The following is a 27,980-nucleotide window of genomic DNA, read 5'->3' as shown; positions in this document are numbered from 1 at the left end:
TTGCGAATCCTGTCACCAATTGGAAAGAGGGGGTGGAGCCCGGGCCTTGTCAAGCGTGACCAACCAGCGAGAGGAGCGGACTTTGGGGGGTGGAGCCGTGAAGCCCTCTCCCAATCGCACAAGTTTGGGGGCGGGGCATTCTTTGGGGGGCCCAATGAGGAACGCGGCCGAAGCTGGCCTGTCAAGAGAAGGGGCTGGGGGCGGGGAGATGGTGAGTCGGGGATAAACACTCCGCGGCGGTGGCGGCTGCTGCTCTGCTCCGGGTTCTGTCACGGTGTCGGCGGTGCCCAGCTCACTGGCCCCCCTCCCTCTCTTGTCGAGCGTGGTTGCCAGAGAGGCTCCCTCAGCCCTGCTCCGCGGTGTCCACAGCGGGCTCCATAGCGGTCCGGCGGCGGCAGCGAGCCCGTGGGCAGTGGGGGTTGGTCCCGTGGCTCCGGCCCCCGGTGCAGAATGGCGGCGGCGGTTCGGATGAACATCCAGATGCTGCTGGAGGCGGCCGACTATCTGGAGCGGCGAGAGAGAGGTGCACGGGGACGGGAAGGGGTCCACTCGAACCGAGGCCGGGGGTCCTGTAGGGCCGGCCTCAGGTCCGGGCGCCCAGCCGCTCCGGGGGTGGTTGGAGGCGGGGAGACCGCGAGCGCTCCCAACCCCTCCGGCTCTCCCCACGCGCGGTCCTAAGGGAGGCCGCCGCTGCCCTAGAGCAATGAATCAGGTGGAGAAGGGGCTTTCGCCCGCCGGGGTCCCGAACGCCGCCCCTTCCGCAGTCCCTCCCGAATGGGTGGCCGGGGCCCCCTCCGATAGCCTCCCTGGTTTACCTCACCCGGGCTGGTCCCGGCCGGCCCCCAGGTGGGTCCAGCGCCCCAGTCTCCTGGGCAGAGGAGCAGCGCCTCACGGTGCTTGCCCCGCACCTTCGCCTGAGGCTGGTTCCACTTAACCCGCACCAACCTGCTGGACGTTGCCAGTGGGAAACCCAGGCTGCGTGAGCTTAGCCACTACTGTGTCTTTCTCAACAATGAGCAGCTGGAATCCTCTTTACACCTGCTCCGAACTGAGGGTATTCACACAATGTTTTTTTTTTTTTTTTTTTAATCATTGTTCTCAGAATTCCACCTTACTCCATTTAATTATTTCCACAATATTCTTTTAAAGATAAATAAAGGAAAAAGGAAATACTGTAGAGAGGAGAGAGTATTAAATATTCTGGGCCCATTCATTAACTGGATCCTCCTGTTTTCTAGAAGCTGAACATGGTTATGCCTCCATGTTACCATACAATAACAAGGACAGAGATGCCTTAAAACGGAGGAACAAATCCAAAAAGAATAACAGCAGTAGCAGGTAATTTGGTAAATACTTCTTTCTGTCTTTTAGATTATATTGTAGGTGACACAAACTGCTGAATGTAAGTTGCCTGTTGTGATTATAACCCTATAAAATTACATTGTGGCCGTCATGATTCAGTAATGTACACATGGACTTAAGACCTTGTAGGAAGCTGTTTCTGTTTGGGTTGAGGGAACTGAAAAGAAAAATAGAAATGTTTTACATTTTTTATGAACTTTATTCAAAATTTAATTTCGCTTTTCTTCCCTTTTGGAACAAAAAAATCTGTGAAAGCTTCAAGTGAGATTAGCAATGGTGACAATATTTTCCCTTCAGAAGTTGCAGATCAGGGCAAGTTTTCTATAAGTCAAAATGCTGGACATTATCCATTTCTTTTACTTTTCGTTGTAATGATTTTATAAACACATTAAAGTACCTGATTTGGCATAAGTGGTAGGATCTCATACTTGACATGTAAATTAAATACAGTGGTTTGTTTGATACTCTAATTTGTCACCTCTATTTGTAATGGCAAAGAGGAATGATTGAGGTTAAAACCTACCTCTTTAGTGATAAAGGAATATATAATACCGAAATATTAATATGCTACAACTTTTCCATGTTAGTCTTATAGATTGTCTTATACCATAGTTCTTAAAAGCTGTGAATCTCACTGGAGATTTGGTTAATGGTCAGTTAAATCACATATTAAAGTCCTGTGCATAGTTTCTGGTACATGTAAATAGTCCATCAATGTTACTGCCCTTTTTCTCCCTTCTTTGCCCTTAAAATGTAGTTGGCTAGGAAATTCGTTTTATTAGATCCCTTCAACTATACCTTTCCTGCCAGTAAATTAAAAGCATTGATTTTTTCGTCACTGGTTTAGAATCCTCATCCCTCCCTCACCCTCATGAATAACTCCTTGCAAGTATCTATTTGATATTCTCTGTGGCTTAATACAGACCAGGAATTTCCCACTTAAACCTAAAAATCACTTGTTCTTGCTGCGTCTTCTGTACTTGGTTCACCTCATTAGTATCGTTGGTGGAACCACAGGATGTGAGCAGCATTACTTGTGCCATGCCCTTGAATAAAAATGGCACATGAAGAATCAACCTGGTAATTACTTGGTGGGTTTTGCTTGTCCTCTAATCTTAGCATTACCTGAAGGTGGTAGCCTGTAGTTTTGTGCATGGATATGAAGGCACTTTAAGAAGGTTGTTAATACTGACTTGTAATATGCAATGGTATAAAAACAATTAAGCTGTGTTGCATTTTAACACAGTATTTTTTTTAATTTGTTTAAAAGAATTTTGAGGCCTTTCAGTTAATTTTTCTGGAAAAACATAGTCCATTTTGGCTTTTATTATTGTCCACTAATGATTGAGAGGAATTGTCCATGTTACTTATTTAGGCTTAATACCTTAACACCTTATTTTTTTCCTTAGTTTCACAGGAAGGTTGTAGGGGATGTTCACTAGTGGGGATAAAAAAATGAGATGTTGAAGTGGTTTGGTCCCAAAAGGTGATTAGGAAAGAAAAATAATAGTAGTTAAGAATCTTAAGCCAAGAAATGGATTCTTTCTAGTAGAAAGAATCAGTACTATGCCAAAAAAAAAAGGGCTACAAATTCTTCTGTTAATGGGTTGGTTTGCTTTCCATGGTTAGAGACAGGGGATTATCACAGTTGTCCATATACTTGACTGTTAGTGAGTTAGTGTAATATATTCAGTAGTGTAAGGATTTCTGAGAGACCATGATTAAACCTAGAGGTAGCACCAGGCACACGTGTGAGGCAGGAGCAGGTAGTTTTCTTTCAGTGTGATCATTTCCTTCATGACCCATTTGGAATAGCTCCTTTTTTGAGGAACAAGCAATCATAACGGAGAAAGGAGCTTGACCCCATGGTTTGAATCAGCTTTATATCCTCAGCCATGTATGGTCAGAATTTTGAACTGAGGTAAAGGATAGGGAGAGATTACTGCTGGTTTACATAACCCTTGGATAACAGTTTACTCTTGTTCATACAGGTTGAAAATGCTGTGCTTTTTGCTTGTAGAGTCTGGGGAGGTACTTTTCCTTGGACAATAAAAGATAAGATTTAGCCACATAGGAAACTTCTTGGGAACTGAAAATGCAGATCTTATTCACGTTTCTCTAGTTGCTTATTAAAACAAAAACGAAAATGAAATTGTGAATATCAGTTGTTTTTGAAATTATCCGTAGGAAGATGGAAGTTTCTTTCCTACTGATTTTTGAAGTCAATTACTAATTATTTAGAATTGAAATCTAGAACTTTTTAAAAGTGTGTTTTGTTCAATGAGTAAAGCAAGCTTTGGCACTCATATGAAAGAGGAAGTTCAGGACTTGCCACCCAGTTGTTTTATAAGACAGTGGCTAGAGTGGCCTGACATGAGGAGTCTTTTTGAACCCAAGGATCTTTCCTGGTTATCTCAGATACGCCATAATTTGGCTTAGTTATTTTTTTATTAGAGTGTATTTTTAAATGGTGAAATTTGACCTTTATCAGTGATTCCAGAGTTATCCATTGTTTTCCATAATCACATGGAAAATAGTTTTGACACAAGGTATCAATGTGTTCTTATAATGCTTTAATTAAAAATGTAAATGTTTACCCATCAATGGAGGTGGCTGGCATCTCGGAACTCATCATTTTTTAAAGGGCTGCTTTTTATTAATAACTCAGTTTCAGTAAACTGGATACCCTTCAGTAATGCTCTAGCCATTCGCTATAAGTCCCCCTTGAAAAAGCACCATGTGTTTAACACTCTCAAGTAATCAAAGAAAATCTGTAGTTTTAAAAATTTTGTTCAAATTTTGGAAGAAGTTGTGCTTCCTATGGAGTTTGTTTAAAAGTTTATTTTGGGGATTCAAAATTTTACATGAGTATATAACTCTATTAGTTTATCTATATATTTTCAAAGAATCCAGAAATATTTTGGTAAGAATTTCCTGTGTACTGTTATTTTCTACTGTCTTCTCAACCTGTTCACTTTCCTCCACCTACAAGGGATGGTCCTTGTCTACAGTGAAAGAGGGTAATCTGAACCAACTGTTGGCATATACTTTCATCCATTTTATTTTATTTATTTATTTATTTATTTTAGACAGAGTCTTGCTCTGTTGCCTAGGCTAGAATGCAGTGGCACCATCTCAGCTTACTACAGCTTCTACCTCCCGGGTTTAAGTGATTCTCCTGTCTCAGCCTCCCGAGTAGCTGGGATTACAGGCATATGTGACCATGCCTGGCTAATTTTTGTATTTTTAGTAAGGAAGGGGTTTCGCCATGTTGGCCAGGCTGGTCTCGAACTCCTGACCTAAGTTGTCCACCCACCTCAGCCTCCCACAGTGCTGGGATTATAGGCGTGAGCCACCGTGCCCATCTACTTTCATCTTTTTAAAAAAATCTGTCAGACTTTGAATTTACTAGTCCTGGTTAAAGTTAAAATGCCACGTGCTTTAGAGCCAAAGGTTTGCCGTATATGCCAGATACTTGTTAACTATAGTATCCTGTTGGCCATTGAAGGCAATAAACCTTCAGAACAATGTGACTGGAGAATGCTGAGGGATAACCAAGTGAATCAATGTAAAGCTTTTATTTCTTTTTAATTGAGATGGGCTCTTGCTGTGTTGCCCACACTGGTCTCCAACTCCTGAGCTCAAGCAGTTCTCCTGCCTCAGCCTCCCAAAGTGCTGAGATTACAGGTCTGAGCCACCATGTCTGACAATTTTAAAGTTTTGTTTTGTATTGTTTTTGAGACGGAGTCTCCCTCTGTCGCTAGGCTGGATTGCAGTGGCACGATCTCAGCTCACTGCAACCTCCGACTCCCTCGTTCAAGCGAGTAGCTGGGATTACAGGCACCCACCACCACGCCCAGCTAATTTTTGTATTTTTAGTAGAGATAGGGTTTCACCAGTTGGCCAGAATGGTCTCAATTTCCTGACCTTGTGATCCGCCCGCCTCGGCCTCCCAAAGTGTTGGGATTACAGGCATGAGTTACCACGCCCAGCCTAAAACTTTTAAGTTAACCAATTTTGGATTGGTTTGAATACATGAGGTCCATGTGTTGTTTACCTAGAAAACAAATATTCTAAACTTAAAATACTGTCATTTTCTCATTTATTTTTTCTTTGTGAATAAAAATTGATTCCCAAGGTCCTTGTGGAAGAGAAGTTTAATGCTAGGTTGGAAATTTCTCATTTCAAGACAACCTCCTCATTTCCTCCGCTATCCCCCCACATTTGCTGTCCTTACCCCCATTCTCTGACGAGTGAACTTGGTGGTGGTGCCCCTGATGTAAATAAGTGGCTGAGCACTCTTGAGGTGGTATTCCTCCATGATAGCTGTGAGAATATATCTCCTAAGCCCAGTAAGGTGCTGATTATTGATGGCCCAACAGAATTCATGAGCTGAACCAGGGAGTAAACTCCTGAGCTGGTTAAACTCCAGAGAATTTTCATAAGAAAGGTCAAGATTCAGCTCCTTTATAATGCTGGTAGCTTCTTCCAGATTTATAACTGGTTAGGAAGGAGTTGTGTGAGGAGGACACTAAAAGGGCCACATTGACTTCTTATAACTTTGTGGTAACTTGTCCATAAAGTCTTAGGCCAGACCTTGTCTTTAAGGTCAGCCATAAATACACTAATCATATGGTTTCATATCTATCACACCTTTCATCCGAGGCTCTCTAATCAGTTTTACAGTTGCTACCTCATTGGCCTATACTTGTTCAGTAAATAATTGGTAATTATTTTTATTCTCATCTTATAGACAGGTTAACCAGTGACAGGATGGTAAAGAATTTTATTTATTCCACAGCATATCAGTGGCAAAGCTGGACTTCACATTTCACTAACTTCTGCTTTAACCAACCTGTCATCTTTATGTTGAGCTGAGCTTTGGAAACCCCTTCCTAAAATCATTTGGTTGCTATTTAACAGTAGCATCTTGTACATGATAGTTACTTCAGGGAGTCAGAAGATTGGGGAAGAGGGTTATTTTACTATTTAAAATAGCATAGTCAAGCAACTTTACACAAAGTTTTGGTGTATGCTACCCCTAGGGAAAACTGCAGGGGTGGGGTAGGGATGCTACCTCCATTGTTCTACCCTTAGCCTAAAGAAGGCTTTGTCATATGTAACGCAAATTCCCATTGCTTTGTGCAGCTGTTTTTGTATAAATAGACCCCTTTTCTTCCTTGTCTTAAAAGGGATTATTTTTCCACTAGAGAAGGCATGCTTCTTGGTTTGTCTCTTTACCTTGAACTCTATTTTAGGTATTTACCTTTATCTAACTCTTCAAATGGACTAATTTTTTTAGTAGAGCCCAGTGAATTTTTCTCCCTTTCTACATCTCTCCTATCAACTTCGGAGAGAAGGAAGTTAAAAGAATTGTGTTGGTGTTGAAGTAGTTCTTTAAGACAAAAATATCTTATTCTTCTTTTATTGTTCCCTCTTTCAGATCAACTCACAATGAAATGGAGAAGAATAGGTGAGTTGGGGATTTGGGAGGTGGAATGCGGGGAGCTTTGTTGCATTCTCTGTTCATTAAGTTCAAACTTGGTTGCTCTTTTTGACTCTTCCCACTAGTAACACCTGATTTCAGAATTCACCCAGGGCCCTCTAAGCAGCATTGCTCATAAATTACTTAGGTAGATATAGAGCTTGCCAGTTAAAAGACTACACCCCTAACCCTCACCCCCACCAGCCCACTCCTGAAGAAAGCCTTTGGATGACTATTCCACAGACCAAAGCATTTTAGTAAGAGGCAATATTTCCACAAATAGTGTTTTTTAAAAATTACATGCTACTGAATATAATTGGCAATGTTATCTAAAATATGTATACATAGATATATATACGCAAACATAATATATGTGTGTAATATTAACACGTGTGTATTAACATGTGTATGTATGTGTATTTGCAGTTTACTTGTGAATGAAGAGTCTCAAAATTCAGGCAAATGTATGCATAGCAAAAATTGGAGATGGTGCCTAACTAGAGGAGGCCTACCACCCTCACTGGGCTCCATCTTGCCACAGCCTAAGTGGAATCTCTCTCACCTGGATTGCTTCTTGCTGCTTACTTAAATCTTTATTTTCCAAATCCAGTTGCCCCTCCTTCATTGAGGCCGCTGAGTGGTTCTCAACTCTGGTTGCACATTAGAATCACTTGCAATGCTTTCTGTGTATTTTTAAACATATTTTTATATTAAACACATTATACACATAGACTTGTAGATTTTTCTGGTGAGAGTAGAGAACAAAGTTTTATTTCTGCTGATTCTATAAAATAACTTTTTATTATAGAAAATTTCAAATCTGGCCAGGTACAGTGGTTCACACCTGTTATCCCAGCACTTTGGGAGGCCAAAGTGGCTGGATCACCTGAGGTCAGGAGTTTGAGACTAGCCTGCCCAACATGGCAAAACCCTGTGTCAACTGATAATACAAAAATTAGCCAGGTGTGGTGGCACGTGCCTGTAATCCCAGCTACTAGGGAGGCTGAGACAGGAGAATCACTTGAACCCTAGAGGCGGAGGTTGCAGTGAGCTAAGATCCCACCACTGCACTCCAGCCTGGGCAACAGAGTGAGACTCTGTCTTAAAAAAAAAAAGAAAAAGAAAAAGAAAAAAAAAATTTCAAATCTACAAAAGTAGAGTGACTAATCAACTCCTATGTATCCATTACCCAGCTTCAGTAATTATCAGCATTTTGCCAGTCTTCTATAAGCAAAACCACCTCTCCCCATGGAGTATTTTAAAGCAAATTTTCTTGTATATCTCTAGTAAACACCAAAAAAAAGCCACAAAATACCCAAAACAACAACAACAAAGAAAAAACACTTGGTTTTACCATACTGAAAAAAAATTAATGATAACTTTCTGTGGAGCTTTTAAAAGCCAACAAACAGACAAACAAAATAATGCCCAGACCTTACCTTTAGCAATTCTGATTTAACTGGTTTGGGTTGAGGCTCTGCACTCATATGTTTCAAAAGCTCCTCAGGTGATTCTCATGTGCAGCCATGGCGGAGAACCATTGAACTAGCCTCATTCTGGTCTCTGAGCTCCCATCAATTTGAAATGTGGGCTACCCATCCAAATTGAGTGCTTTCTCAGTGCCCTGCATGAACAAGAAAAGGATGTGTAATGATGGCTCTGTAAAGACGTGGTTATTTCCTGCCAACCCTCTTTGAAAAAGGAGCCTGACTCTGAAAGTCAGGATCTGAATTATATTTATGTTTCATCAGTGAAAGGGCAGACCAAACCCTTCCCAGGCAGGTAGAATTCTAGAAGAGGGCGGTTAGCTTTACTCCACTATGGAATTTCGTGTGTGTGTGTGTGTGTGTGTGTGTGAGAGATGGTGAGTGTGCCTCACTGCACATATGCTTCTGCTCATCCCTTCGTCTTCCCTTTTAATTGTTCTATGATTGTGACTGACCATGTTTTAAGTTGAAGCTTCCTTTATGCTTTAGCTATTTACATATCATGAACTAGAAACACAAAAGTATCTCTTAAAGTGGAAAGGTAGTCAGTGTGGCTTCTCTTTCTCATCTTTAGATTTTCTCTTCAGATTCTCTCCCTTCTTCCTGCCTTTGCAGTGATGTGGGTAAACCGGGACTGTTTCTACTAAAAAGTCTTCTAGTTCTTCACCCCTCTAATACTTTACTTTGGTATTTATTATTATTATTATTAAAATTTGATCCCTTCACATAAAGACTTACTAAAACTTTGTGACTTTTGCCTCTGCAGGAATGCTACAGAATGTCAATTGTATTATTTATTTTAGCACCTCAGGGATGTTTATTTTTTGTCTATGGTGGCCCCAGAACTTGTGCGTGTTACTGGGTATTAAATGCGTTCCTAGTAGGGTATTAAATCAGCAAGGTCCTCATCCAAGATAAATGTGCAGTTTGTCCAATGGTAAAGATGCAGAGACAGTTTCAGTTAATATACTAAGTGCTAAGATTGAGGTGTGCACAAGAAGCTGGAGGTAAAAAGTCTAGAAGAGTGGACGTGAAGTCACCACTAGGCAAGCTGCCTATAATTGAGCTTGCTTCCATATGACCAGTCAATTTTGCTTGTTGAAGGGTTAGTTATCTAGTTTCCTTCTTTTCTTTTTTGGAATTTGGTCTTTTAAGGTCTTGATAGTCTTTCTAGTCTAGAGCATGTGAACAGAAGAGAAGGAAAATCAGGACTCAGTTTACTTAATTTAAGCAAGCATTGGTTGCTGCAGTTCAGGGGAGGTTAAAGCTGCTGGGCTCCCCTCTCTTATTAGTGTGGATGTTTACGAACTTCAGGGTTTGGAGGTCAGTTGAACAGCTGTTTTTGTACTCTTCCTGGTTTTAGTAGCTGAGTTCTATAAAAGAATACCACTCTGGTAAATGCTAATACACTTTAGCCATTTTTTACCTGATAACATTGCATAAAAAGATTATCATGGCTTTCATTGCTTCTCGGCCTTTTGGCTATAATCAAGTGTAAAAAGATTGCCATGGGTCTCAAAAAAAAAAAAAAAAAAAAAAAAGGAAGAAGAAAAGGCAACTTAGGAAAAGAACTTCTAACAATGGGATTTTCCCTTTAATATTGCAGAGCTGATTATACTTGGGTTAGTTTTCTTGAATGGAAACCTTTTCTATAGCACTTTAGAGATCCTAAATAATTAGTGTTACTCTATGTTATCAGGACTCAACTGTAAGGATATTATACCCAACACCAACACTTTGAAGTATCTTCGCATTGGTGGGACAATAAATGAAAAGACTTCTAGAATGGTGGTGGTAGTATTCTCTACTCAACAGAATAGGTGTTGAGCACCTAAGATGCCATGTAGTAGGTGCTGGGACTACAGAGTCCAGTAAAGGCTACGCACTGCTGTGGAGGAGCTCAGATTAATATCACTCTACAGGGGGTTTGTCAGTCAGCACATGGCCTGTGTTTCTCTGCATTTTAACTAATTTTCTGGGTCTGAGCTCCTAAGAAAACACCCTCAGGGGTGTGGGGGTGGCGGGCGGTGTGTGTGTGGTTTTTCTTTTTTTAAACTAATCTTGCAGAAAATTTTGAGAAATATAGAAAACAATACTAAAAATTTAAATCATCCATGGTTCTGGCACTCAGAGAAAACCAATGGAACTTGGAAGTATATCTTTCCAATTGTTTTGGAAAAGAACTGAAAATATAGTTTTGTGTGGAAAGTTAGAAAATTCAGAAAAGCACGAAGAATGTAAAATCACCTGTAATAGGCCTCTCAGAGGTAACACCTGCTAACATTTGTTCTATATCCATCTAGACTTTTGTGTACAGTTTTTTTTAACCAACATGGGATCATATAGTAATAATTTGTAGCATCTTTTCCAGTTATAAACATTTACCAGTGTCATTAAATCTCCTTTTCCAACATTACTTAATGCCCAGTATTATATTATATGAATACGTTAAACCTCGTGTAATCAGTCCCCTAGTTTGGATTCTTCCCAGAACCTAAACAATGCTTTCTTAAACCACCTGTAGAAAAATCTCTGTCCAACGTCATAATTATTTCCTTAGGATAAATTTATAGCTGTGGAATTGGTGGTGAGCACGTTTTTAGGATTGCTGGATTGTCCACCAGGCAGGTTATAGGCAGTATTTTCCCTACACTTCACAAGTTGATGTTATAACTTAAAACCTTTATGAGTTTGATAAGTAAAAAATAAAAAACACCCGCACAGGCAACTTGTTTTAATTTGCATTTCTTGTACTACTAGCATAGTTGAGCAGTGTTGATGTCTTTGACTCTGTGCGTCTCTTTGTGCAAATTGTCTATTCAATAGCGTTTGCCCAATTTTCTACTGAAGAATTTATCTTTATTTTGAAAAGTTTCAGTAATTTAAAGGACATATATGAAAGATATTGACACTTTTTCTATCACATAACTGTCCAGTTTGTCATGTAGCTTTACAGAATCAGTCTTCCCTCACTGATTCAAGTTGCTGCCTTTGGTGTATACTTAATTTTTGTTTATGGCTAGGTCTCCTTCTAGACTTATTCTTCCAGTCCATTGATCCATCTCTTCTTTCTATGCCAATACATACCCTTGCATTCTCCTTTTTTTATTTTTCCATGCTCTTATCTATTTTCACCAGTTTATTTTTCCTGAAAAAACTTTATGAATTCCCCAACCCCTAAATTCTTTTGGGAGTTTAAAAATTAACATTGCATAATTCCAATATAAGTTAACCTTGAAAAGTTCATGCTTATATATTAGATCTTTTCATCCAGGATTTGGTGTGTGTCTTTATTGAGATCTCTCTTTATTCAGATCTGTCTCTAAGCAAAGTTTTGTAGCGAAGTTTTCCACACAGGTCTTATACATGTCCTGTAAAAGGTATTCCTGGATTTGTATATTTTTAGATTGCTATTGGTTTCCCATTTTAGTTAACTAATTGATTATTGTTGGAATATAAAAATATTTGAATATTTTGTTGTTATATACCCTTTATTGATGATAATTCTGCTATATCTTTCTCTTAACTGAGAATTCCTCCACTTTAAAATAAAGCCTTTCAATGAGCCCCTCAGCAAATGGAGACTGAGCGAACACATGTAAGCTACAGCCAATAGGTCAGGAGCCAGGTGGTAGAATAGACTCTTTTTTCAAAAGATGGCTCTGGCATTTCCTTTAATAGTAGACATCTATTTTTCTGGAATGGTGCATATGCAGCTCTTGCTGGAATTAGGTGCCTGGTCTGGAGCTACTACCTCTGCCAGAGTCTTCTGATCCTGTGACAGAAGATTTCTGTGTGGCTCCATGGGGAAGACTCCGCAGCCCAGTCTAAGCTGTTATTTCCATTTGATCAAACAGTATTTCAGTGGCATCTGGTCTGGCATGAGAAACTAATTCAGTCAGGTCTCTTCTGGAAGAATATTCTAATTGATTACAGGTCCCTGTAGTTGTTCCTTTTGGATTTTGATTTTTCGAATGACCAAGTCCCTTATATCAGAAGGGCTGGGGCCTGACTTTTGCACTGGGCCTGAGTTGTGGTATGTGTTGCATCACTCTTATTGTTTCTGAACTTTCTTGACCACATTCAGATTTCACTCTGGGATGTTGTAACAAGTCCATGTTTGTTGCAACATGGGGTAAGGTTATTACGAAGGAGAGACACAGGGATCAGTGTATAAATCCAGTCTATATTGATGGTCTGGAGAAGAACTCACATTTGTACCACAAGAATCATCTTTCTTATAACCCTTGAGTAGATGACACCTGCCTTTGGCAAGACTTGGAGGAGAGACACATGCTGGTCATTTGACCAATTTCTAGTCTCCTACCTGGAACTCTGGGGCTACTCCCTGACTTCTTGTCATAGGCATTAATAGTCAAACAGTGGGATAGAGCCAACAAGTATGATTATAATATATATGTTGCATTTGAAAATTAGGCTCTAAAAAGGAAGTATTAATGAGGTGTACTTATGTATTTTATACTTTAATAAAGAAGTGATCTTATCTCTCCAAAATGTAGCCACTGTGAACTGCTATTTATGTATTATTCACTGAATATATTAATATCTTTGTATTTTCTACAAAGATTTATCAGCACAACTGTGAGAAATCTTCAAAACCTTTTAGGGTTCCAATTAAGTTGGTAATAATGATGCACTTGGCAATTGTTTATAAAGGGATCATTTTAGAGAAAGAAGGAAAGTATTTTTTCCCTTTTCAAAGCATGACTTGTCATCTTCACCTAGTAGGGCTTTGTTCTCAATGCAGAATCTCTTGTGACCCTTGACACTTTAAGGGATTAATTTTACGAGTCCCATTAATAAGACTTGCTCCTTCTTACTTTATACTAAATACCTTCTTTTCCTTATTATACAGCTCATACATACCCATATCTAAAATTATTTTTGTTCAACCTCCAATTATCTTATAGGATTTAAGATGCTATTTAATTGGGTAAGTCTGTGCACCCACTGAGATAGGTGATAAAATGGTGAAACCTCAAAATAGGCTACCCTGTTTAGGGTGATCTATTTGGAAAGGAAAAGAAAGTTATGATAGGCTATGAAAACTTGGAAATAAGTTAAGTCAGATGGGATGTTTGAGGGTGAGGAAAAAGAAAGAACATGTTTGGTAAGAACAAAGGGGAGCCCATTCTATAACTTTAGGTGGGAGCTGATATCTGTCAGGGTTTGAATGTAGCTCCTACAAATCATTCTGCAATAATTCATCTACATGTTTGAGCACTCCAACTAAATTTTAATTACCTCAAAGGTAGGGACTTGATCTTACTCAATATTGTATCCCAAGACTAGCTGGAGGCACTGGCTCACACCTGTAATCCCAGCACTTTAGGAGGCCGAGGTGGGAGGATCAGTTGAGCCCAGGAATTCAGGACCAGCCTGGGCGACATAGTGAGACCCATCTGTACCAAAATAAATAAATTAATTAATTAGCTGGGCGTGGTGGCGTGCACCTGTAGTCCCAGCTACTCAGGAGGCTGAGGTGGGAGGATTGCTTGAGTCTATGAAGTTGAGGCTACAGTGAACTGTGATGGCACCAGTACACTCCAGCCTGGTTGACAATGCAGAAAAAAAAAAAGAAAATATAGCCTGTGACCTAAGAAAGCAGCAGAACATAACATAATAGTTTTTTTTTTTTTCTTTTTTTGAGACAGAGTCTTGCTCTGTCGCCAGGCTGGAGTGCAGTGGCACAATCTCAGCTCACTGCAACCTTTGCCTCCCAGGTTCAAATGATTCTTGTACCTCAACGTCCTAAGTAGCTGGGATTACAGATGTGCACCACCACACCTGGCTAATTTTTGTATTGTTAGTAGAAATGGGGTTTTGCCATGTTACCCAGGCTGGTCTCGAACCCCTGGCCTCAAGTGATCCACCCACCTCGGCCTCCCAAAGTGATGGGATTACAGGCATGAGCCACCGCGCCCGGCCCAGCCTGTTACACTTTCAATGAAGAGAAGTAATCACAGATAACAGTGCTTCCCTCAAACACACACACACATACCCACATACCCCTCATTTGGTACCACTTCTGGTCTTGATTACATCCAAGTCAGAAAGAACTTTAAGGATAGTATATTAAGTGCAGGAGACACTATCTACAGATAGCACCATCTGCCTAATAATCCTACTCTGTTAAATCTATTCCCCAATTTGCAGATCTACTAGCCTGAGAGAGATTCATAGATAGAATCAAGGAAGCATGGTCTGTGAAGAGCTACCGTCAGAATTGTCTGAGACACGCAGGTTAGCCCAGGTGCCTTCTATCAGTGCCAAAGCTCTGGTAGGAGCTGGTGCCTCAAACAGCTCGGCACTTTCTTCATTAATAACTTCCTTCACTTGGATGTTTACTTTCCGTAATTCATGGCTGGCAAGAGTTAAGGAAGACTAACAACAGAAATATGTGGTATCTGAATATATTTTATATTTAAATCTTTAATCTGTTTGGAATTTATTTTGATGTTAACCTCCTCACTCTCTTGCCATTTTCTGAGTAATCCATTCTTTCCCCAAGGATTTGTGGCATTATCTCCTTTATGTGCTAAATTCCTATCTATTCTTAGGTTTGTTTCTGGGGATTTCTATCCTGTTCACTTGATTTGTCTGCCTATTCCTGTATTAGTACTACACTGTTTTTAATTATTGAAGCTTTATAATACAATTTAATATCTGGTACAGCACATTCCTCCTCATTATTCTTCTTTTTCAAAAATTTTGGCAGTGTCTCACACATCTATTCTTCTAGATGAAGTGTAGTCCCAGCATTAAAAAGAACACTGTTGGGAGTTTTTTTCTTGGAATTGTGTTAAATTTGTAAACAAACTTGAGGAACATTGACATTTTTTGTTTGGAGGGTTCATATCCAGGAATCTGCTATTTTTTTCATTTACTCAAATATTCTTTGTCTTTCGACAGAAAGTTTTATAGTTTTCTTCCCATAGATCCTTCCCAATCTGTTTTAAATTTGTTCCCCAGTATGTTATACTTTCTTCTTGCTATTGCACGTGAGATATTTTAAGATCTGTGTGCTTGGACTTCGCAAGTCAATACGTATTTGCCTCTATTTTTATTTTCCTTTGGCCCTTGCAGTAGAGGTCAAGGAGGCAGGCCCAGGCTCTTCAGAATGCTTGCTCCTGCAGCAAGCAGAAGTGAGGCAGCTGCCTCTCTCCCAACCGTGGAATCCTTTCTACCCCTGCCTCTCCATGATGTGAATAGGAAATAAAGGAATCTTTTATTTTGCATTCATTGGCTTTATAAAACCCTTGCTAATTTTGTAAATGTAAAGAAATAGTACCTTTAGCATAAGCATTTTCTGTGTTTCCACAGAAAATGGATTAGATTTTCCATTAATTATTTTAATGACAAAAGATGTCCATTTTCTTCAAGGAAGCATTCAGAAAAATGGATTTTGCCAGTTAGCCTCTGTCTGCCTAGTGAGACATTTTTTAGTTCCTATTGATTGTAAAAGGAATATTATAGGGCCATTATTATCTGTGTTTGCTCACAGTAAATCTCCTTCTACGGAGGAAGCTAGGATTGAAAGGATAACTGCTACCACATACAGAGTACTCCCTGTCAGACCCTGACCCAGGGGCTTCCATACCTTGTCTCAGTCAGTACCCATGGCAGCCCTCCCAGGGAGGCACTTGTCACCCTCTTTCTACTAATAAGGAAACTGAGGCTACACAGAGTTAAGTAATTTGCTCAAGGTCACACAGGGAGTAAGTGGCAGAGCCAGGATCTCAAACATTTACTGTTTTTTTAATACTAATTTTTAATTTTTGTGGCCATGTGGTAGGTGTGTATATTTATGGGGTGCATGAGGTGTTTGATACAGGCATGCAATGCATAATAACCACATCACGTAAAATGTGGTGCTCATCCCCTCAAGCATTTATCCTTTGTGTTACAAACCATCCAGTTCTACTCTTCCAGTTATTTAAAAATATACAATTAAATTATTTTGACTATAGTTACCCTGTTGTGCTATCAAATACTAGGTGTTATTCATTCTTTCAAGCTATTTTTTTTTAAACCCATTAACCATCCCCATCTCCTCCCCACCCCCACCACCTTTCCCAGTCTCTGGTAACCCTCCTACTCTCTATGTCTGTGAGTTCAATTGCTTTGATTTTTACATCCAACAAATAAGTGAGAATAAGCAATGTTTGTCTTTCTGTGCCTGGCTTATTTCACTTAACCTAATGATCTCCAATTCCAGCCATGTTGTTGCAAATGACAGGATCCCATTCTTTTTATGGCTGAATATTGCTCCATTATGTATATGTACCACATTTCTCCAGGCATTTACTCTTAATCACTGCATTAATGTTTGGTTGCATAGTGACTGAAAGAGTCAGAATATTTTCTAAAAATTTAAAATAAAAATCAATAAAATTTGGGATACTTAAAACTTACTGAAGAGAATCTATAGTTGTACCTAAATTCGTTATTACTAGTTATAGGCCATACTTGCTTGGGAGCATGACTCATTATAGTTCAAAGATTGGTTTCTTTATGCCGCTGTAGACCAAAGGTATATCAGCCTATTCAGAATAATTAAAGTTATATTTCTGAAGAGTCAGAAGGTGAAGTTTGTTAAAGTTCATGACCTAAGTACAAAGCAGTGTGGATCAGTGCTAAAGGAGGAGGCAGCCAGGAAGCTGGGAGGTAGCTCTTGGCAACAGAGAGAAGACTGTCTGAAGAAGATGTGATGGGAAGAGAGCCAACTGCAGGGGTCAGATTGAGGTGTCAGGTGGCTTCCTGTTGAGGATATATGGCAAAACCCCTGCTAGTTCCCCAAACGGGAGTTTGACCTGGTTTAAAATGGGACAGCAGGGCAGGGAAGTAGTCAGAACTGAGAAGACAATGCTGAGATAGGTGGTGGTTCTGCTTGTTTTGGATCTGGGAGCTCCGTGGGTACTCAGGGCTGGCAGAGGGATTCTAGATCCCAGGAGTTTGTGTGTGTGTATGTGTGTCTGTTTATGTGTCTGTGTGTGTGTCAGGGTTGGAGAGCCTTGGTAGGAGCTGTACGTAACAGAGGGGTCTGTTTGCTTTTTTTGGTTGAGAGATTGGATTTTACTACTATATGATGGAACTGAGTCTACTTAATATATTTCATTGCTCTCCTGTGGTTGGCCCGGGCACCAGTGTGGGGATGGCTGCAGGCAGTGGCATGTGGGCAGGGGGCAGCCATCAGGCTGCACCTGTGAGGTGCCAGAGAAGGCCAAGGCAGACCCTGCCAAAGACAGAGTTGGCTTTGGGTCTCTGCAAAAATCCAGAAAGAATTCTGGTCCTATTTTTGTAGAACTAGGCCAGAAAACACTGAATGAACAAGTATGAGCCTCAGCAGGAATTAGTCAAATGGCTTATTTCTAGTTTCACAACTAGGAGTGTTCTTTGGAAACCCACATTTAGGTAGTGAAAATTGCACTTTCTGGGCAAGACTCCTATAAGGCTAGAAATGACAATGCTTCAAAAGATGACTTTATTATATTTTTATCAGTGGACAAACTTCCTAAAAAAATTCACACACTCATATCTGCATATAAACCAACATCATAAAAGTACTAATATGACAATCATGCAGACTGAATCATGCAGTCTTTGCAAATAAACTGACTGAAAAATATCCAAATATAATTTTAATTTTTGAACTTTTTCTTCTAATTCGAAAATTAGCTCACACCTGTAATCCCAGCACTTTGGGAGGCTGAGGCAGGTGGATCGCTTGAGGCCAGGAGTTCAACCCCAGCCTGGCCAACATGGTGAAACCCCATCTCTACTAAAAATACAAAAATTAGCCGGACGTGGTGGCCGGCACCTGTAATCCCAGCTACTCAGGAGGCTGAGGCAGGAGAATCTGTTGAGCCTGGGAGGCAGAGGTTGCCGTGAGCTGAGATCACGCCACTGTACTCCAGCCTGGGCAACAATAGCGAGAACTCCGTCTCAAAAATAGAAAAAGAAAAAGAAAATTAGTCTATAAGTTTTATGACAAGAAATAAATTAGACAAATTTATAAATGTATAAATTATACTTTCTCATAGTGTTTCTAATAACATCTATTTTCATGGCTCTTGTTGAAGAATATTATCCAAGATTAACAAGTATGTTTTACATACAAGTTTTCTTCCCTTCCCCTCCCCGGCCCCACCCGTTGCAGTAGTGGGAGGAGCAAACCTGTAAGGTGAGTCTTTGCTATGACTCTGCCACATGGACAGGTTTTCAGAACAAGTGAAAGACTTACAAAATAGTAAAACCCGTGTCCCATTACCTCTTCCTAGCTCAGAAAGGAATGCTGTACTCCCCAAGCTTGCCAAACCTTAGAGTGCCCTTGGAGAGTTCAGGCTACTTCCTCATGACCTAGAGGAGGCAGGAGGCTCAGAAGGAAGGAAGTCTGATGCCTCGCTTACTAGACCTGCCTTGGGGGAACATCCTGAAGTCTCCCTAGAGAGTGTGAATTGACTTCTTACATTAATATCATGCATATTCACCTGTCCTATAGCTTTCTGAAGCCATTTCCTTTTTTTGGTCTACATTTCAACTTTTGCTATACCAGTACAATTCTTAAGAGGAAAAACGGCAAACCTATAAGGCATTGCATTGTTTCCCAATTCAGCTGGAGGGTAGCCTCCTAGACTCCAGGAAGCTCTGCTCCAAGTAGGTTGTGTGTGGGCAATGAATGTTATCTAAAACCTGAAGACTCTGAGCACTGCTGAAGGTGCAAAGATGCAGTAGAGATGGACTCTGTCCTCTAGAAGCTTAAAGTCTAGTTGAATAGATGACATAATCCATTCAGCAAACACTTATTAAGCACGTATGTGTTTGAGGCACTGTGGCAGCACAGCAATGATTAAGCTGCAGTCCTGACTTTCTAAGGAGACTGCAGTGAATCGTTAAGTAACAATTACAAAACAATTCAGGCAGTACAGTGAACTTCCCAGTGAATAGTATAAACAAGTGGTGCTGAGAAAATAGAGGAATCACTGTGAGCTAGGATGGCTTGGGAAGGCTTTAAGGAGGTGGTAAGCTTAAGCAAAAACCCCAAATCTCAGCTGTTTCTTACATTCACAGAATCTTCCAGGTTCTAGAATAAAGCACAAACCATTTCAAGGAAATGTAAATTTCTAAATTGGAGCAACTCTTGTGCTCTCTCTTCAGTCAGTTGCCATGTCTGCTTCTTCATCTAGCTCTTTTCCCTCTCCCACTCCGTGCCGTTGCATCGGTCTGACATACTCCAAGAACAAAAAGTATAAAAAATGACTCAGTAAAAACCCCCCTCGCTTCCTTCCTTATCTCTGTCTGACTGTTCCTTGCCTTCTCCCTGCCTAGCCAGTTTCTTATGTGTCGTTCCAGAGTTTGTCTACATACAAGAAAACATGAATATAGATTCTTGTTTTCCTCCGCCTTTAAGATAGTATGGTATACTTACAGTTTGGAATCTTGCTTTTCTCCACTTCACAATATATCTGGAAAATCTTTCCTAATAGGACATAAAGCACATTCTCATTCTTTTTGATAGCTACATAGTACTCCATGGTGTGGATGTAGCATAATTTATTTAACCAGTTCCCTCCTGGCTGGTCATTTGGGTTGTTTCAATCTTTGCTATTACAAATAAAGCTTCAACAAATAACGCCACAGATATATATGCTCCTTGACTTATGATGGGGTTATGTCTCAAAAAGCCCATCATAAATAAAAAACATCCCAAGTCTAATATGCATTTAATACTTCAATAAACTCATTATAAATTTTAAAAAATTGTAAATTGAACCATCGTGAATCAGGGATCATTGCTGTATATAGTATTTACATATGTGAATGACCATATAATAGCAGATATTATTCCCTACCCCAACGCTTGTATTATCAACAGACTTAGCTTTGAAAACCTTGGATTTTGCTTCTCATTGGTTTTCACCAGAATTGTCTGGTTCAAAATATGTTTATTCAGCAAGAGGTCATTGGTAGCATTTGCCATAGCAAGGGCTGGGCAACTTCACACTCTTTTAGAACTCATTCTGCCTGGGGTGCTTCTGGCCCACTGTGAAATCTCAAATGCTGCCATGGTCTTGTTTTCATAGACGGGCTCATCTTCGCTTGTGCCTGGAGAAGCTGAAGGGGCTGGTGCCACTTGGACCCGAATCAAGTCGACACACTACGTTGAGTTTATTAACAAAAGCCAAATTGCACATAAAGGTAAGTGTATTGTTGGGATGCTGCTTTATCCTTACCTGTTCAGTGAGGGTTTGTCTGTTGTTATATCTCCAGGACAGTCCTCTCCCCAGAACTCCTCCAGTCTGGCTATTGGATGAATCACAGGTACCTCAAATGCAACCTATTAAAAACCTAGCTGAGTGTTTCTCACTCCCATGCACCAGAGGTTAAATGGTCCATCCAACTCTCCATCCAGTTGTACAAGCCCGAAACTCAGGAGTCCTTGATAGCTCCTGCTCCTTAACCGTATATATCTAGGCCATCTCCAAGGCCTAAATATTTTACAATCTGGTCTACTTCCATCTTCATCCCCACTGTCTACTGCAATAAAATCCTCAGAGGTCTCCTTGTATCCCTCTGGGTCCCTCCCGTCTGCTTTCCATACTTCCTGAGAACAGTCCTTTCAAGGTGCAAATCAACATGTGACCTTGTTTAAAATTCTTCTGTGGCTCAGGACAAGCTCTATTACCTGGCCTGCCCCAGGCTCTGCCTTGCCTGGTCCTCACCTGCCTCTGCAGCACCATCTTGTTCCCCAAGTCCCCTTTCTCCAGCTCTTCTTCCAGTCCCTGGCACTGTCATATTGTCTTACTTTAGGGCCTTTGTCCATGCTGTTCCCTTCTACTTATTCTTCAGATCACAGTGCAAGTCTCTCTAGCTCAGAGAATCCTTCGCTGACTTTCCCGACTCAGTGACCTCCTTCCTGTGACAGGTGGTCCAGGCACTGGGTATCTCTTAGCCCTGTCATAACTGACATTTGACAGTGGTTTGTGTGACCACTGGGTTGTCTCAGTCCTTAGACTGTATGCTCCACGAGGCAGGGGACTGGGTCTTTGTGTTCACCTCGCAGCCCCAGCACCTCCCAGGGTGTTGGGCACAGAGTTGACACTCTCTATGCTGCCTGAATAGCAAAGGGTAAGGGGAGTTGGATTCAAAGTCTGCAGAGCCAAAATCCCTGTTTAGCATGTTCGTATAATCATATTATAGTTGGACAAATGTTACTTTAATTATGGTTAGTAGCCTACATTCATGACAATTCTGGGAGAAAACCTCTATTTAAAGCAAAACAGCTACAATTAAACAATCTTCTTAATTATCTGAAGAATATGAGAAGCTAGGGGGCAGATTTGTAAAAATGAGTATTATATGGAAATGTGTTTTCTAAACTCTTCTGTTGGACAAATTAGAATCAGGACATCAAAAGGGACTATTATTTCCTGCTAACAAACAGAAGTTAATTGAGATTTGGCATGACACAAAAAAGTGCTTATGTAATTGGGACATGTACTTGAATAAACATAGTTTTAAATGGAAGCATGTTTCTTAAGCTCCCGTCACGTGCAGTTTTCTAGTTCAGAGATCAGGTGTTCAGGGGATCGCTGCAAACAAGGGAGATCAGGTTGGGGGCTGCTGCCTGCAGTCTTTTTGATACTAAAACTGAGGGCTACCAGGCTGCCACCATGTGAGAGCTCTCCCCCGAATCCCTGTGACAGGACAAGTACCCCCAGCACTGGTGACGCTGAAGAGTCAGACGAAGCCAGGAGTCACTGGCCTGTCGACTTCTGTCTCAGGGAGAAGCTTGATGAGTGGCACCAGAAGGCGTCTGAGGAAGTTTGGCGCATTCTACTGCTAGAAAGGAAGACGCGGGGGGCATTGACCATTTAGAAATCTCCCTGTGGGGCCCAACAACTACCCCTTTGACTTGCAGAAACTTGAAGATTGTGACAGAAAAGCCGTTCACCAAATAGACCAGCTTCAGCGAGAGCAGCGACACCTGAAGAGGCAGCTGGAGAAACTGGGCATTGAGAGGATCCGGATGGACAGCATTGGCTCCACCGTCTCCTCGGAGCGCTCCGACTCCGACAGGGGTGAGCCCCTCTCACTCTCCTCCTGTCTCCCTTGTCCTCTCCCACTTCCAGAGCAGGGGTTCAGTGCTGCAGACAGGAGGCAGAGTGTAGGAAGAACTAAGACATTGGGTATGATGTAGAGAAGTCGAATAGTGTGACCTGCAGTGACAGGTTCCTCCTCCCTGCTAACAGTTAGGTGACAACCCACAGAAGGGTTTGATTGGGGTTGGTTTTCAGCCTGAGTTTGTTTTGTTTTGTTTTGAGACAGAATCTTGCTCTGTCACCCAGGCTGGAGTGCAGTGGTGTGATCTTGGCTCACTGCAACCTCTGCCTCCCGGGTTCAAGTGATTCCACTGCCTCAGCCTCCCAAGCAGCTGGGATTACAGGCACACACCACAATGCCTGGCTAATTTTTGTATTTTTGTAGAGATGAGGTTTCACCATGTTGGCCAGGCTGGTCTCAAACTCATGACCTCAAGTAATCCACCCACCTTGGCCTCCCAAAGTGCTGGGATTACAGGCGTGAGCCATCACGCTCGGCCAAATTTTTGTATTAGTAGAAACGGGGTTTCACTGTGTTGGCCCAGCTGGTCTCAAACTCCTAACCTCAAGTGATCCACCCGCCTCAACCTCCCAAAGTGCTGGGATTACAAGCATGAGCCACTGCACCTGAGTTTTCTGCAGAGCGCTTCCATCAGTGTTCTTCTCTCTTGTCCTCCCTGCAGAAGAAATCGACGTTGACGTGGAGAGCACGGACTATCTCACGGGTGATCTGGACTGGAGCAGCAGCAGCGTGAGCGACTCTGACGAGCGGGGCAGCATGCAGAGCCTCGGCAGTGACGAGGGCTATTCCAGCGCCAGCATCAAGAGAATAAAGCTGCAGGACAGTCACAAGGCATGTCTTGGTCTCTAAGAGAATGGGCACTGCGGCTGCCTCCTTGAAGGTTCTCCCTGTTGGTTCTGATTAGGTAACGTATTGGACCTGCCCACAACTCCCTTGCACGTAAACTTCAGTGTCCCACCTTGACCAAAATCAGCTTTGTAACTGTTTTCAAGGAAGTGCTTAGGATTGTGGGTTTCTGATTGCATCCACTAGCTTCTCTTTTACTCGCCATAAAAATTTGTCTCTGAGAGACTATACATTCCAATCAATTTGAAGCATCCAAGAATTCTTAGACCGAGTAAGCAATGTCCACATCTCAGCAGTCCCCCTCTTTGCTCTCCTCGTGTCCTCTCCCAGACCTTTCTTCCAGTTTTCTGGCTTACTATGTTACTTGCCTAGGAGGAACGTCCAAGTGTGTCTTGTACTTAGGAAACTGAAGGAAACAAACTTTTGAAATTGAGATCCTGATCTCAGAACTCCAAAGTAAGCTTTGAAAGCGGCATTTAAGAGCACTTAACCATGGACCTCACCACCAGTGAGGAAGTCAGGAATACCTCTAGAAAACACGCCCTTCACACTGCGCATGCTCATTCCCCCGACGCACCGCGTGTGGATGGGAGCAGTATTTCTCACTTTAAAATGGACACCTTGATAGTGTGTCTTTGGGGTTGCACAGCTCATCAAAGTTCCAAATTGTTTGTTCTCACAAACAAAACGGTACAATCTATTTTTGTGCGATGTTCTTGGGACCTCGTTGTGTTCTGCTATCTCGAGGCACATTCTCCCCTCCAACTTTGTTAATGCTACTTGTCTCTGGAACATTTTTTTTTCCTACCTCAGAGATAAATGAGATCTCCATTTCCCACTTAACACAAAGTGATTATCCTTTTTTTCCCCCCAAATAAGTGACATTTGGTCCAATTATAATCTATTTTCCTATTGAACTTTCAGCAATAACTGAGCTGTGGCACTAGCAGCGCTAGTAGCCATTATCAGTGAAAGAAAAAGTCCACGTTTCTACTCTGTTGCAGGTGAACAGGAGAGGATGGTACACCGTTACTAGAACTCCTCTCCTTATTGATTATTTTTGGACACACCCAGAAACTTCTTTATGGAGGCTTTTGGGTTGATAGTTTAAAAGGCCGATTTTTCTTTTTGGTTATGATTTCTCCCTTAAGTGGTCTCCAACTTTGTAGCATTTTTATTTAAGCTAAAACAGAGCACATGTATATGTACATAAGACACATTAAATCTATAAATACTATTTATTCATTTTATATAAACTAATGTAATGGAAAAAATTCTTATGACTTTGTGCTTTTATAGATGTTCTAGAAACTTTGTATGTAGGTATCTACAAAATTAGTTCATTCCCCTGAATATTTTTGCATTCATATTTTTGAGGTCTTGATGTTTTCAGCCTCTGGCGAATCTTTTTCATTGAATTTGAACCATTTGTAAAATCTGTGATGCTGAAGCAGAATGTGTCACAAAGTGATGAGAACATTCCTAAAATCCATGGACGCACTGCGACCTAAGGGCTCAATGGCTGACTCGGCAGCGGGCAGCCACCCCCCACCCCCGCGCGCCTGCTGGCCTGCGGTCACTCGCACACCACAGCCTGAAGCTCCCCCAGCGTCTGCACCTCGCACACAGCTAAGGTCAAAGTTCAAACGCACTCCCCACGGAAGCTCATTCTATGCCCTAAGAGCAATCTCAAAAAGCAAGATTACTTTTATGTGTTTTAAAAAATGATTCTTTAATGTATTTTTCTAAATGTTCTAATTGGAAGTAGTGGATTCTTAAATGATTCCAAAGTCATCTGTAATTCTTCTGTCTTTGTTTTTTCTTCATTTCAGCTTTGGCTGGGGGGAGGGGCAGGTGACACAAAGGATTTTTTTTTTTTTTTTAATTTTTGGAATCTTTTCCAACAACCAGCTAAAGATTTGCACTGAAATACAACTTGTATGCCTTTTGCATTTTTAAAGCCTGCTTCCTGGATTTTAAGCAGAGTGATGGTGTTCACAGAGCCAGCTCAGCCTGTAACATGTTTGAAAAAGATATGTCTGCACTTTGAGGTCCCTTTTGAATGCCATTCACTAGACCTCTCAAGCATTTTGTTTCATTGCTACATCCAAGCGCCTCACAAGTCCACGATGCGGGACAGCATCGAAAGCTCAAGACTTTGGAAAAAGCTTGTGGGCTTGCACTGGGGGAGGGAAGGGAACAAAATTTGTGTACTTCTTTGTTTAATTTAGAAATAAGGCATCCAAGAGATGCCATTATTTTCTGTGTTTCAATTGTTGTGCCTTTGAGTTAAACTGCATTTTTGTCTTTTGGTTGAAATCTGAAATGTACTGTCCCAATATAAAACAGTAATTATTTGACCTTTGCACTGTTTGTCTGGTCCTTTTCAATTTGATTGCATATAAATGTGGAACTTGATAGATCTCTATATTTTTAATGCACTTGTGATAAACTGACAGCAGGGTTAGACATTACTTTCAAAGCTCGAGGTAGACCAAGTCAGCATGCTAGACAGGCTTCTCTCTCTAACCAAAACTGTAATCTTCAGGACCAGCAAACTCAGCCCAAGGCAGCTAATCCCCTGACCCCATCCTCCGCCCCCGCTGCTGACCAGCAGCCCTGGTTTGCCAGTCTATCCTCTCTCATTCACTGATCCACCAGCCTGACTGCTAAGAGCTATAGTCTTTTTAGTTGTTTTGTCTTTTTAAGCAAGAAGAAAACCTTTCTAGTAGGGATTTGGGGTTGGGAGGGGATGGGCAAAGATATAAACCCCAGCCTTTAAGACTTTGACAATTGTACGTAAATATAGACGTGTATAAATATAGGCACATGCATATTTTTATGTGAAAGTTGATTTTAAAAAACTAAAAAATCTAAACTGCACTCTTATTGATACCATCATAGTGCAAGTGGGAAAAATAAGAGTACGCAGTCTAATTTAATTTCATTCAGTGAGAAAATATATATGTGTGCTTCTGTAACATCCTAAAAACATAGCTTTCCATCCCCTGTTGGCTTTGAATGGTGGGCCGAGCACCCAGGGTATCTTTATTTTGGTTCTCTTTTGCTAAGCAGAGATCTTGAATTCTTCAAGGTGCTGATAGCAACTGCTGGCTCCTTTCTGTAGTCACACACCTAATGCTAGTTTAGTGATTCAAAATGCATCACATTTTTAGGCAGGACCTAGATTTTCCCAGTCAACCCAAGATGAAAATAATTTCAGTGTTGATTCAGAACTGAACATGAAGTAGCCCCTCATCCTGCAGTTGGCCACTTGAGTGTTTTTTTGTTTTGTTTATTTTTTAAGGTGGGCATTTTCCTTTAACCTCTACTTTTTCAAAAGCAACAAAGGGGCCTTGACCTAGGTTTCCTGTGGGCCTCTCTTCTGCATCCCCAAAGTGGCCAAGAGCAAATCCTGGGGGCTAAGAAAAAAGAAAAAAGTGTAAACTAGGTAGGATTGTGATGCTCAAAATAACCGTCTAGCAATATCTTAGAGCTTGAGAATGGATTTTGTGGGCTTATTTCGTCTTGCCTCTTCCCCATCCTTTCAAGAGAGAACTTATTTTTGAAAAGTGTCTATATACACACACACACACACATTATTTAGGTTTTTATACCACACTGTATTGGCAAGAATACCACTATCATTGTCCTTTACAGTCTACTTCTTCCCCCAAGTCTTGGTCTTTTTTTATTTTTTATTTTTTCATGAACCACACAAGAGACTTTAAAATCCTGGTCTTTTCTGTTTCTTCTTTGTTTCCCCAAGTTTGTCTGCACCTCTTTGCCTTCCCTGAGTGTTGAACATCAGGTAGTAAAAGGCTAAACGCGATTTCCTGCACGTCAATCTATTCTTTTTCTATGTTTGACTCCAGTGCAGCGTGTTTAGCATGTCTAGTAGCTGGCTACTCCTATTTAAAAACTCTTCCTGGTTGAAGACAACCCAAAGGCCCTTTTCGATGAGGTGGTTTTCTCATTCTACATCCTCTGATATCTATAGACTGTAGGATGCTTTGCTTTCAAAGATAACTGGGTTAGAGGGTGGGGTGTGCAATAGGTGATTTATCATGATTTTTTTCATTATCAATATTACATGGATGATTTTTCTTAGATTCTTCTGAAAGAAGAAATTGACAGGCACTGCTAGATTCAGCTATTGAATGGCTGAAGAGATTGAGTATCTGACCTTTTCTCAAAATCATAAAGTGAGAAATCATAAGGCACCCGATTTTAAGATTTATCCAGATTTTTACATTTTGATTTCTTCTCTCTGGGGGGGTGGCAAGTTGAGGGAGCATTCTTCATTTTAGCTTTTACCTGACAACCAAACTTGCCTTTACCCCCGTCCCTAGAACTGGTGCTCTTGGAATATTGCTGTTAACCATCATTTTGGGGGGGCCATCTTCCTAATGCTACATACAGCCTGACAGGGGAGCAGCAGATGAAAGGGTATGCTATTCTGTTTCTAGATGTTTCTTTATGTAAATATGACGCCAATGTAAATCCTGTGTCAAGACCATAGAGAATGGTGCTTTTTACTACAGTTAGCACATGCATTTTTAGAAACTACATGTTTTAGAGAATCTTTGCTGTGTATATGTAAACTGTATTGTTCAACCGTTAACAAATAATAAATTATTTCATTATTAAAGAAA

At 41.0% G+C, this 27,980-nt stretch overlaps 2 protein-coding genes across 2 annotated transcripts in view; one reads left to right on the top strand and one right to left on the bottom strand.

The window, feature by feature from the left end:
- The window catches only part of NFU1 (NFU1 iron-sulfur cluster scaffold), a 532,135-nt gene extending 526,555 nt beyond the window's left edge, over window positions 1-5,580 (bottom strand). The window contains exon 1 of the mRNA XM_050754516.1: window positions 5,577-5,580. The gene's annotated coding sequence lies outside the window, so the exon portion shown is untranslated. The remainder of the gene's footprint in view (window positions 1-5,576) is intronic.
- MXD1 (MAX dimerization protein 1) lies at window positions 2-27,980 on the top strand. Its single transcript, XM_050754528.1, has 6 exons — window positions 2-523; window positions 1,239-1,338; window positions 6,806-6,835; window positions 20,439-20,553; window positions 22,277-22,436; window positions 23,141-27,980. The coding sequence occupies exons 1-6, from the start codon at window positions 451-453 to the stop codon at window positions 23,326-23,328; spliced, it is 666 nt and encodes a 221-aa protein (XP_050610485.1). The 5' UTR covers window positions 2-450; the 3' UTR covers window positions 23,329-27,980.

The sequence above is a fragment of the Macaca thibetana genome, chromosome 13, assembly GCF_024542745.1.
Source record: "Macaca thibetana thibetana isolate TM-01 chromosome 13, ASM2454274v1, whole genome shotgun sequence".
NCBI classification, from domain to species: domain Eukaryota; kingdom Metazoa; phylum Chordata; class Mammalia; order Primates; family Cercopithecidae; genus Macaca; species Macaca thibetana.
This window is presented reverse-complemented; position numbering and strand designations above follow the sequence as displayed.

Bases quoted from the DNA above. Each gene is read 5' to 3' on its own strand.
- MXD1 (XM_050754528.1), top strand. From the start codon at position 451: ATGGCGGCGGCGGTTCGGATGAACATCCAGATGCTGCTGGAGGCGGCC. The intron at 524-1,238 runs GTGCACGGGGAC...CCTGTTTTCTAG, and splicing joins TCTGGAGCGGCGAGAGAGAG to AAGCTGAACATGGTTATGCC. The intron at 22,437-23,140 runs GTGAGCCCCTCT...TCCTCCCTGCAG, and splicing joins GCGCTCCGACTCCGACAGGG to AAGAAATCGACGTTGACGTG.